We start from the raw sequence: 13,840 nt of genomic DNA on the forward strand, positions 1-13,840 counted from the left end.
TGGGCTATAGCTTACTTGTGGCTCCAAAGCACGGTGACCCCATGTGCTGCAGAGGAGAACCACACTTCACTGGGTTTTCAAAGCTGGGGTCTGTAGGAAGCCAACTGACAAGTCTTTCTTCCAAGGCACTTCTGGGTGGGCTCAGACGCCAACCTGCCAGCTGGTAGTGAGGCGCTTGACTATGTCACACAGGGACTACTATGTATCATAAGTAAGGATATAAATTAAGGCAATCATTTTAGAAACCAATTTAGTATCATATTTCTAAGATTCAGCAAGTCCACTGTCAGATAGTATGTCCTTGAGAGAGTATTTCACACTGTAATAAATGATCCAAACAAAAATGTTCACAGCAGCTTTGTCTGCAATAGCTAAAAACAGGAAATAATATAAATGTACATCAACAGCAGAATAGGTAAGTGCTACTACACTCCTAACAATAAAAAAAAATAAAAAATGAGATGGCCTAAAGTACATATCATTCAACTCCAAAAAATACTGTGTGCAGGATATGGAAGTAAATCACACATACAAAAATACAAACAGCATAGTTTCATAGTAAATGTCAAATATAGGGATGCATGCTTAGACGAAAAAAGGTAAAAAAATAACGGAATGATTTGCATAAGAGACGACATAAAACCTTCCCACCCTCAAAACATTTTTAAAAATAAATCCCTAATTCTTTTTGTCTCAATCTGCTGTTTAAAGTATCTAGGAGAGGGGAAGATATTAAGAGCTATGGAAAAATGACATCATAAGGTTGCCACAAATAGGCAACGTATGAAAAGGACATTATTTGCAAAGTGCAATAAAGCGAAGTACAAGAAATGGCATGCCTGTATTAGGTAGGTGCTCAAAAAGGTCTTCTGGATTACTAGATTCACGAATCCCTGCCTCTTTTATCTGGGAATTCATAAACAAGAATTTTTCAACACTATCTTTGAACTAACTCTGTTTTCTCCATCTCCTTAACCGAAAGCAGTTAGGCTCCATCAAGGATCAGGAGTCCACCAGGGCAGATGAGGCAAGCTGGTGGGGTCAGATGAGGACAGCGCAGGGGCACCCGGGGCAGGTCAGTGCACGAAATCCCAGCCCCTTTCCAGAGCCTGGCAAAGGCTAGATAGACTCGAAGGGGGACTGCTGAGCCGAAAGGGGGCTAGATGGAACAGAGAGGGGTCTACATGGAACTAAAAGGGGGCTCGATGGACTCGACAGGGGGTTAGCTTCGAAACACCTTCCGAAGGCATCATTAATGGACTCCAGCCACGTACTGTCCAGGTCGATCAGCAATGACACGCAAACAGCAAACAAGGAACCCACAGCGGGAGCGGCGCGCCCACCGCTCCTTCCTGCGCATGCGTCCTAGTGCGCGGCCGAGGCCGGCCCACGCGGAGGGAGGGACAGGGCCCTGGAGCGCGCGCGTGGATTGGTCAGAGACCAGGAAGGGCGGGCAGTGGCCTAGAGGGAGAACTTGGGTTTCCCTGAGCGCTATCCCAAAAAGAGTAACGTACAGACAAGCCGCCTGTGCCCGATTCCGCCTCGTCTTCCTCCTGTGCCCAAGAATGGCTTCTCACAGCCACTGTGCCCGCTGTCCGCAGGAAGGGTCCCCGCCAATAGGGAAACCAACCAGCACGGCCGCTCGGTCCTCAATGTCCTAGCATTTCTGCCTATTGCGCCCCGGCAACGGCTTGATTGACGCCGGAAGCTGGATGCAGGACGCACCAGAAGTCCCGCCTCACGCAGCTACATCCATCTCCCTCCTACTGTCCTCCCACAGATGGAGGAGTTTTGAATTCCACTTCTCTGTCCTGATTCAGGCCTTAGTCTTGTTCATCGTTTCGTATGCATCAGAGAGCTGGACAATAAATAAGAGTGACAGAAGAATTGTTGTCTTTGAATTGTAATATTGGAGAAGAGTACTGAATATCCCATGGGCTGCCAAAGTAATAGACACGTCTTGGGAAAAGTGCAACAAGGATGGTGAAGTATGTTGCTAGGAGAGGCTATTTCTTGGAGGAGGACATGATGCTTGGAAAAGTGGAGGATCAGCAAAAGATAGGAAGACCCTCAATAAGAAGGATTGACACTGACTTCAGCAGTGAGCTCACGTGTTTGGAGGTGGTGAGGCTGGCACAGGGTAGGACAGGGTTCAGATCTGTTGTTTGCAGTGTCGCTGACTGGTGCTAACAACATCTGTCTTATCATGCTGCTTCACGGCCTCTCAAGAGAAAGCGGGACTATATCCTGTTCCTTGAAAGGCTCACCCTACCGGGTCCAGGTGCAGCAGGAAAATAAAAAATCTTTTCTCAGAATCCCTTTTATAGCACCAGTGTTGAACCAAGAGCGAGTACATTTCCTTGCCTCCAATCCTCTTGCCTAAATCATTCTCCTTCCCAAAGAGTTTCCTGAAAGTTATCTCTTCGATGTAGCTTGAAATACTCTAGTTCCTGTAGTCCTTATTTCATTTTTTATTGATGATTGGATATTGTTGAGCCCTTTACAACTCATAGCGACTCTATGATTGACAGATCTGAACCTGCACTGTCCTGTGCCAGCCTTATCATCTCATATACTGGAGCCCATTGAACCAAGAGTTACTTTGTCAATCCATCTGGTTGAAGGTCTTCCTTTTTTTTGCAAGTACCTAGCATTTAAGGCCTAACAAGGATTCTGAAGCTTCGTCTGACATACTTTGAGCATGTTGCAAGGAGGGACTGTCTTTGGAGAGTGTTATCATGCAGGGACAGCGCAAGAGAGGAAGACCCTCAATGAGATGGATTGATCCAGTGACTGGGCTAATGGGAGGAGGTATGTCAGGGACAATGAGGTTGGCACAGGATAAAGCAGGGTTTAGGGTTGTTGTACTAGGGTCACTATGAGTCGCAAGTGACTCAACGGCACATAACAACTTCGGCTAACACTGGTCCTTGTTTACTGCATTATCAAGCCTTTTTCTCATTATACTTGTCAATATTCTTCTCTAAGGATCCTTAGGGAAGCTGTATTCTGGTTCTGCTCTGAGTCTCTCCACCTCCACCTCAATGTATGAGCCTTACTCAGAGTGTGAGCCTTAAGCCCTCCTCTAACCCTTAAACCCTCAGCATGTCTCCCTTTAAGCTAAATAAACTACTTGAATGCAAAGAGGGCCACACATTTATATACCCTTAACAAAAAAAAAGAGGAGCCCTGGACTGCGGCCTTCAATATGGATTACATCTCTACATCAAGAAAACAAAATTCCTCACCACTGAGCCAATAGGTAACATCATGATAGATGGAAAAAAAGATTGAAACCATCAACAATTTCACCTTACCACATCCTTTGTACCAGCAATCAGGAAATCAGGAGACATATAGCATTGGGGGAAAGTTGGCTGTCAGGGACCTTTCCAAAACCCTGAAGAGCAGCAATGTCAGTTTAAAGAGTAAGCTGTGTTTGATTTAAACCACAATCTTTTCAATTATTTGCTATGTATCTGAGAGCTGGACAATGAATAAAGATAATTGATGCATTTGAGTTGTGGCATTAGAAATGAGGGACTATCCCATGAATTGTCAAAAAAACAAAAATATGTCTTGGAGAAAGAAACTAGAGTTCCTTGGAGATAAGGATGGTGAAGATTCATCTTACATACTTTGGATGTTAGAGGAGGCTATTCCTTGGAAAGGGACATCATGCTCAGAAAGGGACATCATGTTCGGAAAGGAATAGGGTCAGCAGAGAAGAGGAAGACCTTCAAGGAGATGGATTAATACACTGTCTGCAGCAATAGGCTCAAATACACCAGGAATGGTAAGGATGGCACAGGATAGGACAGGGTTTAGACTGTTGTTTATAATGTCACTGAGTCTTACTTACTTGAAGGCACTTAATAACAACTGGCACAGTCTTTAGGGAGCTGGGCTACTAACCCAAAGATGATGCCTGTCTGGCAATTTGAATCCATCAGCAGCTCCAAGGAAGATGGGCAGTTACCTCCTGTGTGATTTATAACTTCTGAAAATCTGCAGGAAGGTCAGTTACAAATTCATGGGTTCCAACTCAAGGGCACATAACAATTTGTTGAGTAAAAGTTTTCTGTATTAGATTCTGCTTAATAGAACAACAATAAAAAAAAAACCCAACCTGCTTCGTTTCTCCTGCATAACTAGGAGCTGTCTTACCACAATGAAACACATCACTGAAAGAGTTTAAATAAGCAGGTAGCATAAAATCTGTGTGTTTCAAAATAGTTACTCTGGCTGCAATGCAAATAAATGAACTCAAAAGGTGCCAAAGGAAATGTGAGGAGACCAGATTAAAGGCTGTTTGTGATGATTAAATAAGCATTGTGTGAAAATGGAGCAAAGAGGACTACTTCCTCCTAAAGTTTTCCTGGTCCGTAATTAGGGGTCTATTAATCTACAAGTAAAGGAGGAAAGAATTAAGGTGATGAATGAGGAGGTTCCAGAGTTGGGCATCTAGTTGGTGGAACTGGTGTATCTGACGATAGTGTAGAATGACACCATTTATTTCTGCTGACCTAGATTCACACTGCTTTGCTTCTCAAAGAGCGACATTAGGAAAGAAAAGGATGGGAACCTAACAACAGAGGGAGTGCATTTAGGAAAAGGAAAAAAAGCCTAGGTAAAAATCCAACAGGCTTCCCTAACTGAAAAAATAGTAGGACTCCAAAACTTTATCCTGACCATTGATAACCATGGATATGGCCTCCTACCCTTTCCAGGTCCCTGCAGAGAATTGTCACCATATTTGAGGTCGAAAGGCAAATCAAGGGTGAAGAACTATTCTAGCAAAAAAGAATTCTATTTTGCTTGGTATCGTAATTTTACTACTGATGTTAACTTTATAACTGTTAAGTCAATAACAAAGTGATTTACTTTTCCCAAAAACATTTTCTCTTCTGGGAAACATCTTAGATTGAAGTTTAAGGATTTGGAAATATATCTTCCAGAATGAATCGCTCCTCTCAGATACTGACAAATTTTACAGATGAGGTGACCAAAAAGAACTACATTCCAGGGAAGTCTATTTGCTCTAAGTCACAAAGTAAAAGGTTTGCTTTGCATATGAGCAATATTCTGCCTCTTCAATTTACTATTCACATATATTCTTATCACTTCAGGACTACACAAACATTCAAGTAATTGTACATATCTAGAAAACACAAGGTTATATTATCTACTCATTTAAAGCAAGGGTTAAAAAATTCTTTCAAACCATTTGATTTTGTGGAAGCATATTGGGATGCTTGACAAAATGCAGTGGCAGGCCTCTGGTTATCACCACAGATGCAAATAAAAAGAAATAAATGGAGTTGCTCCCATCTGTTTTAGACACTGGAATACCCTTCGCTATCTGGTTCTGCTAACAAAGTTTGAGAACCACTGTACTTAAGGATAAGGGTTAAGAATTTGATTAGTATCCATAACCTTTGAGCCAAGCACACAGATACACAGTCAGAATATATATGGATTAAAAAATATCACCATATGGATATCTGAAGAGGGGACTGAACACAGATTCTTAATCCTCAGAACTGATAAGGGGAGAACTGGATGGGCAGACAGGCATTTAAATTGTGTCTACAAAAATGAGCTACTGATTAGAATCACCCCAGGAAACCAAGATGAAAGTAAGAATGCTTCAAGCTCCCCCGTCAGTCCTTTAAAACTGGAATTGTGTGAGTGGCAGGCAGAGAAGAAACATCTTAATGATCAGTGTCTCACTCTCAAAACCACTATGCCTCAGAAACTTCTGACTGCATCCCACTGGAGTGTGGCACTAACCCAACACTACGTTAAAAATGCTGTCAGTCTCAAGATGAAAATTTTATCAGATAATTTTTTTTACATTCATCCTATACAGAAGAATGAATGCTATCAGTACACTTTTTAAATCCATTTAGTGACTTAAAACTCATGCATTTTGTAAGGCCAAGGGAACACAGCCTGTAGGTGCGAATATGTTAGCTACTAACAAAAGCCAGGTCATTAAGTAAGAATCCCTGGGACATTTCCTTGGTTGATCTGGAAGTGGATGACCCAGAATCATCAGTCTCTGACTCAAGTTTGGCGAACAGACATTTAGAACTTGCTCCAAAGCATAAAAGGTAACTTTAGTCATGAAATGAAAAGTTGCTCACAAACTTTGATGCAATTTAGTGAATTCATTAAAAAAACCAACAAAACAACAAAAAAAAACCCCAGACCGTAAATTTTTCCTTTCATTAAATCTGTGCTCAGAGATTTTACAGCAAAAAAAAAAACATATATAAGAGGTATTACAAAACAGAGAGTAATTGAAACACTGTTAGGTATAAAAACAAATACTTGACTTAGAAATTCACCTTTATTTAAGAATTATCTCCTCTAAACAAAGATGTCATTCCAGCCCTTTAAAATACTGTTACTGATGATTTCACAAGAAACATTTACATAATTTTACCTTTTCCCATAAAATGGTATTATGGAATGAGCAAATAATCTCACAAGATGATTTAAGACATAAAAACAAAAACTTATCTAGCATAATAAATGTTCTAATGAATAAAGAATTAAGAATCAGACACCTACATATCCATCAAAACATGGTAACATGGGATAATGGTGGAGGACAATGACTTTAAATAAATATTTTCTTACATAGTGTAATTTTTAGTATTTTGAGATGGTCATAAAAGCTAACATTTAATGCTGACTTTGAAAACAAAAGTCATCATCGTGAAAGGGCACAGACTCTTCTACACAGGTTTTTCTACTGGTGAAAATTTGTAGGTGCTGGTCTAATCTCATCATTCAGGCAAATTCATAAAGTAAATTCACGAAAACAATGTAAAACAAAACACAACCAACAGATCAACATGTGACTCAATGACTTACAAATCTAGAACTCTCTCCCCAAAGCAAGGAATTTCTCCTCATTAGATACTAAAACTTGGATTTTTTTTTCAGTTGGGGCTACGGTCAAAATATTTAACAAAGAAGTTTAAAATAAAATTATCTATTTGACATTTTATAGGCAGTAGTTACTTTTGAAAATGCCTTTAAATTGTATCTGGGAGAATAATCACCCTCATATCATAACTAAATTATAAGTAACTTTACAAATTTTGGAAAAAAAATCATCCCTGAGTAGTGAGAAATAGAAAAGGCTCTATTAACATAGATGAGACAGTCCTGTACCCTTTAACAATCTTTACCACAGCATGGGTTCTTATTAACAATCAGCCATAACATGGATTTCAATCCTGGATAGTTACTGTCTTTGTTGTATTAATCTGATCTTTTTATAATGAAACTATAAGTGCAACATTAAAAAAATCAGATAAATAAGAACTCTTGTTTTATTGTCAGCTTTACATTTTTGTCAAGTGTGAGGTTGACCAGCTATCTATTTTTCAATAATCTCGAAGCAGTAACTTCTCCTGGCACCTTCTTCTTCAGAATTTCCATTTCCTTGGCTGGGCTTCAACCAAATAATAAAAGTAATACAATTACAACTGAATTTACTATTATCAATGGCACTGCAAAAAAAGAAAAAAAAAAGCAAGCTTGTTAATATAAACAAAATATCAGGAAAAGACAAGATAATAGTTATTAGCATCTAGCAGGAAACATATCATCATAAATGTGTAATCTGTGACAGAGGGATACGCAAACAGGCACTGGGGTGTAACAAGCAAAATCTAGTTTAAAGAGGCAGCTCTCCCATTGGCACGTTAAGACTAATAAGGAAGAGAAACTTCCACTTTACCTGTAAGAACATGAGAGCAGGGCGCACAGAAGTGGACACACGCAAAAAGAACGTGCTGTAGTAAAAATCAGCTTAATATTCTATCTGAAATTGTGACTAGAATAGCTAGGAAGTAAATAAATGAAAGCCCTTATGTAATGGCTTTAAAGAAAAGGATTTTAAACTTTTCCTTGAGGTACTCTAAAAAGTCTTCTGCCAGGATGGCAGATTTGGAACTTCTCCTCTTGAGAACCTTCTGTGGCACTAGATGACATTACAGTTTGTAAAGCTTCCAAAGGCAAATACTCTTCTTTTAACGCTAGGAAGGAATAAGCCAATTATAACACTGAGGAGTCTATTTTTACCAACTAAATTGGACATAAAGAAGAGTGAAATGAGGAAGAAGTCAGTAACTTTAAGCAATAAAGCAAGATTAAAGAGAGAAAAAAAAAATCCCCCACTCTGCCTGGGAGTTTTAAGAGCTTGTAACTGGCTCTTTAAGGCACATCAACTGGTCTCTATTTGCCTGGGACAGTAGGGGAAGAGGCAGGATAAAAGGAGGAACCAGGATTTGAATCCCCGAACAAGTGGGACCAGAAAACCTGGATGGTATCGAGCTACCATTACAGGATAGTTTGATCAACAATTCTATAGAAAAATTCAGATTAAAAAAATATATCCATCCACACTCAGAATGACAATTTCCCATAGATCTCACTGAGAATGGATGACCTTTGAAAACAAGTGGACTGAAAAAAACCTTTTAAATCTTAAACTTCACACTAAAACTAGGGACCAGACAATAATTCTGTTTAATAAATGAAATGACAGCTGCTTTGCCCTGTACTTTTTAAAAAGAAAGATCTACATAGAATCATGTTAATAACAAAAACTCAAAAAAATGAGCCAGTTGGGGAGCAGTGAGTTAATCGTGATGGTAGTGGAACAATTTGGAAAAGGACAGTGAGAAGACTTGCCCGATATGAAGACTGTAATGAGTGTAACTGAACTGTATCAGTAGAGACTGAACTGGTTTATGTTTTGCTTTATACACTTTCATCTAATAGATATCTATATACATTCCTACTACAAAAAGGGTATGTGGTATCATTCACACACTGAATCTTTGCTTCTCAAATCAAACTACAAAATTAAAGTTTAAGAGTGTTCCTTCTTACTTACCTCGCATCACGGTTCTTACAGATCGAATGAGGTTCATTAGCTGCGATTTAATTCCTGGTTCCTCTCCGAACCCGCCAATTCCCTGGTCTGTTCCCCAGCCAACTGCATAATAGAAAGATGATTAGCTGTGTTAAAATGGATTATGCACTTGCCTAGCTTCCTCATTAGCCATCTTTTAAAAGATTAGTTTAAGTCCTTATTAAAGACCCAAAATATAAAATCTCTTGACTTCTAAGAAAGGTTAAAATATTGAGTTCAGTGACTTAGAAATTTTTTCTTTCACTTCTGATAGCAGCAACAAACTCATTCCTCTTCATTTACATATTTGGATTTTACAAAATCATCTACACTCTAAATTATCCAATGGAATTTGCTTTAGTGAAGATGATTATTATGAAAGTTCCTCCCACCTCCCTTAAGTAGTAAACAATATTTTTCAGATCAGAATCAAAAGGCAAAGCATATTGTCAGGCTGAGTAATTAATTTAGCTCAATTCAGATCTAAAACTCCACAGAATTATTGGCATGAAGTCATTGTAGGGAAAATTCATTATCTATCTTTCCTGGGGAGACTAACATACACTTGGTCACAGCTTAGTTAAGCCATTTTAACAGCATGTTCCATCTGATCAGGCTAATCTCTCTTCTCTCTCCTCCTTTTCCCTTGGTTGTTTCTCTTCATTTCTCAATTTGTGAGCTGAGGAATTTAGTCTACTACCCTCTTAATTCTCTACAAAAGAATCTTTTACCTTCTATTGCATTATCTGCTAATATAATCACTCTTTTTAACCTTTATCTGCAAATTCTTATAAAGACTTCAATGTCCTCATTTTCTGCAATTTGTCCTTCTCTTGTCCTCATTTCTAGTACATGTTTTACCCTCTCATATAACTACAGGGCTTAATTAATTCCTCAAACCAACCCTTAAGTTGGAGGACAGAGAACAAATGTTTAGTCTGTTTTATACAAATTAAGGATTTCCTTTTGCTTATCAACTTTCACTTTGGTTGAAAAGAAAGTTAAATAACTGTTGCTTGTTTCACCACACAAATACTGAGACATACTGTGGTATAAACTGAAGTTAAAACTCAAGTTCTCAGCAGAGGTCGAGCGTTTTGACTTGTCCTCCAAGGCCTAATCAAGTTCAGCTCAGTCGTGCCAGTCCATCAGGGCTTCGTTCTTTTCTAATCCCACAGGACAGCCACTGCACAGTGCTAACTATCAGTCTTTACTATTTCTTGCCCAAACTTTTCAATAGAAACCTCACTGCAATCAAGGTTGCCTCCAACTCATAGCTGGAGCCTCCATCAGGTTCCCAAGGCTGTAAATCAAATTGAAAGGAGAGCACCTATCTTCCTCCTGCAGAGGGGCTGGTGGAGTCCAACCGCTGGAGACCTGAGGCCTTCAGCTCAGCAATGCAACTTGGTATGTATGTAGTACATCTGATGGCTTAGTCGTAAGGCACTGAGCTGCTAATGCAAAGGCACATGGTTCAAATCCACCAGCTGCTCTGCGGGTGAAAGACAGGCAATCTCCTCCCATGAGACTTAGTGCCTCTGAAAACCCGCTGGAGAGTCAGCTATGGGTGAGTTCTGACTTGATGGCACAGAACAACATCATGATCGGAATAATGTCATCACCTCTTTCAATAGATGCTTCCAAAATCTCTGCCTCAACCTCTTGCATTTTTGTCATAGAGGATATGACCTTTCTACTTCAAAATTCTGTGATGATTCATGCTTTGGAATGATTTTATTTCAATCTCCTTAAATGCAGTCTAGTCTTAAATCCTACCAAGTCTCCCAGTGTTTTTATGCACATCCAAGTATCCACTAATTTTTGTTCAAAGTAGTTTCTGAATGTAAGACCATCTGACTTCAATATCAGGGTCCAAATTCTCTCCAATATATCCTAACAAATACTCTTTCTTATTCCCCACACAACCCACTGATTCTAGGTGACCCTGTTCTTTTTCAGTAGTTGTTTTCATATGTTCAGCTAGATGATAAAACACCTAGGATACAGGGCTGCATCCTTTATTTCCTTTCTACACCCCTCTGCCACAACTCTCAGCAATGTTTGTGGAAGTAAATGGAATTACAGTAGATAAGAGTTAACATGTGATAAAGTAAATCCCAGGATTCAGTATCTTCAATTTGGTTCTTCTTCTTAGCAACCCTACATTAACAGAATGAAACACGACCTGGCCCTGCACCATGCTCACAATGGTTGTGCTTGAGTCCACTTCTGCCACTTTGTTAATCCATACAGAAATATCTGTACACATACAACTTTAGTTACATGACTGGGAGCTCTGGTGGCCTAGTGGATAAAGAGTTTCGCTGACAACCCAAAGGCAGGCAGTTTGAATTCACCAGTTAGCCTGTAAGGAGAAAGGTGCAGGCAGTCTCTTCCTTTGCAATTTAGTCTCTAAAAGCCCACTGGAAGGTGAGCTCTCAGTTGTTGTGGCTTGATGGTATGTGACAATAACAGTTACGTGCTATTAGGACCGATGAGTCCCTGGAGAAGGACATCATGCTTGGAAACGTAGTGAGGCTGTGAAAAAAGAGGCAGACCTCCAGGCTGATGGATGACAGAGTGGCTGTAATGATTGACCCTAAGTCAGTGATGATTGAGGACGGATGGTACAGGACTGGACTGCATTTCACTCTGTCCTTCACGAGGTCACGAGGAGTTGGAGCCAGCGTGACAGCCCCCAATAACACATATACCGACCCCACATGTGCACATGAAATGACCTATGTATGCTATCACATAGGTGCCTTTATCTACCTAGGTAGCCACACATGTATTTTTTTGTTTTTGAAAAACTGTATTATGTTAGTTACTGATCTTGTCCCTTTCTGTCATGTACTTAAGTGTCTTTATTTACCTTGGCCAAGTTTTGCTGACTCCATCCACATCTGGGACTGCCTTTGTCATCACCGGGCGTCAACACGTGCCTGCTGCCTGGAAAAGCGGCTCTAGTGTGTGGTCCCTCGGGGTCACCCTGATAACCCAAAGGTGGCGCCTCCCTGGTAGTTTGAATCCACCAGTGGCTCCGGGGAGAAAGACCAGTAATCTCCTCCTGCGAGATTTACAGCTTCCCCGAAACCTGCTGGTTCTGATGTGACAACAGTGAGAACAAGACTATCTAGAAGGTGACTCTCCTCTCGCATGCCTGGTAATCATTAAAGAATTTCGCATTCTATGTTGCTGTTGTTGTTTTTAGGTGCTATCAAGCCAAGTATGACTCATAGCGACCCTACCTCTGGCCCTGTCCTATCTATCCTGTGCCATCCTCATCATCTCTGACATACTTGTGATCGCTGCGGCAGTCACTGTGTCAATCCATCTTGTTGTGGATTTTCTCCTTTGCTGACCCTCCACCTATTAAACCATGATGTCCCTTTGCGAGGACCAGCTCCTTCTGACAACATGCCAAAAGTGTGTGAGACAAAACTTCACCATCTTTGCCTCCAAGGGGCACTCTGGCTGCTCTTTGTTCTTTTGGGATGTTCAGTACTCTTCTCCAACATCACAGCTCAAAGGCATCAATTCTTCTCTCATCCTTATTCACTGTCCAGCTCTCAGATGTATAGCAAGTGACTGAAAAGACCATGGCCTGAATCAGATACACCTTAATCTTCAAACTGACATCATTGCTCCTGCCATGCAATTTACTGCCTCTGAAATCCTTGCTGGAGGGTCAGCTATGGGTTGGTTCAGACTCAAAGGTAAATAACAACGGCACTTTCAACTTCGTGAACCAAATTCTAACATGCAAGTGCAAGTACCTGATCCACTTCAAAAATATCTCTGCTAATATGCTTTAAAACCTTATCTTGCTCAAAAAGGTAAATGTTGAAGGAAATTATTACACAAACTGTTCTCGGTTTAATGCAACAATTTCCATTTAAAAGCTAATGAAATTCAACAAACATTTTTTGTTGTTGAGATTTGTTGTTGTTAGGTGTGGACAATAATGACACACACCCTCTGAACGACAGGTCCGAACTTTGTCCTATCCAGTGCCATCCTCACCACACACAGTATCCGCCACGCTTGAGCCACTGTTAGTCAGTGTGTCATTCCCTCGTTAAGAGGCTTCCTCTCCCTCTAACCCTCTGCTTTTCCCAGTACTATGTGTTTTTCCGAGGAGAAAGGACACAACCCTGATTTCTTCATTCTTTTGTAGACCAGTTTATTCTGTACTCTTTGCCAACAATTCAAAGGCATTGATTCTTCTTTGGTCTTCCTTATATTCACGGATCAACTTTCAGATGCTCAGGAAACAACTAAAAAAGACCATGGCTCGAAAGATGTACGCCTCACTTTTTAACTGACATCACTGCTCTTTAACACGTTGGAGAGGTCCTTGGCAACAGACGTTCCCAATGCAACATTTTTTTTTTAATTTTTTTACTATTGCTACCATGCGTACTGACCGGAGAATCAAATAAAATTAAGCCCTTGACATGATGCTGCCTATTGGTCCAGTGGTGAGGATGCTGAGATGTAGCCTCTATTGAAGGCTATGGTATTGGATCTTCTGCAGTGTTTCTTCTTCAGTTTCTGCAAGGAAGGCTGTGCTATCTACATAACAGGTTGTTGAGGAATGTTCTCCAATCCTGATTCTACTTTTTCATATTTCTACTTCAGCTTCTCGAATTACTTGTTCAGCATACAGAATGGGTACAGAGAAACGCTACAACCCTGATGAACACCTTTTCTGATTTTAAATCAAGCAGTATTCCCTTGCTCTGTCTGGACAAATGCTGCTTAATTAATCTATGTCCACATCAGTAAATGAAGTGTTATGGAAGATGGAAGGAATATACTGAGTCATTATATAGAAAGGAATTGGCAGATACAGAAGAATTTAAAGAAATAACATATGAGCAAGAGCCTATGGTGATG

At 40.2% G+C, this 13,840-nt stretch overlaps 1 protein-coding gene across 1 annotated transcript in view; it reads right to left on the reverse strand.

Annotated features, from left to right (window-relative positions):
• Positions 1–7,473: 7,473 nt before the first annotated feature.
• Positions 7,474–13,840, reverse strand: part of IER3IP1 (immediate early response 3 interacting protein 1) — an 11,660-nt gene continuing 5,293 nt past the window's right edge. The window contains exons 2-3 of the mRNA XM_006891695.1: positions 8,921–9,022; positions 7,474–7,529 (exon numbers count right to left, since the gene is read on the reverse strand). Coding sequence (XP_006891757.1) covers positions 7,474–7,529; positions 8,921–9,022 — 158 coding nt within the window. The remainder of the gene's footprint in view (positions 7,530–8,920; positions 9,023–13,840) is intronic.

The sequence above is a fragment of the Elephantulus edwardii genome, unplaced genomic scaffold, assembly GCF_000299155.1.
Source record: "Elephantulus edwardii isolate Elephantulus edwardi_28Jun2011 unplaced genomic scaffold, EleEdw1.0 scaffold00103, whole genome shotgun sequence".
NCBI lineage: Eukaryota > Metazoa > Chordata > Mammalia > Macroscelidea > Macroscelididae > Elephantulus > Elephantulus edwardii.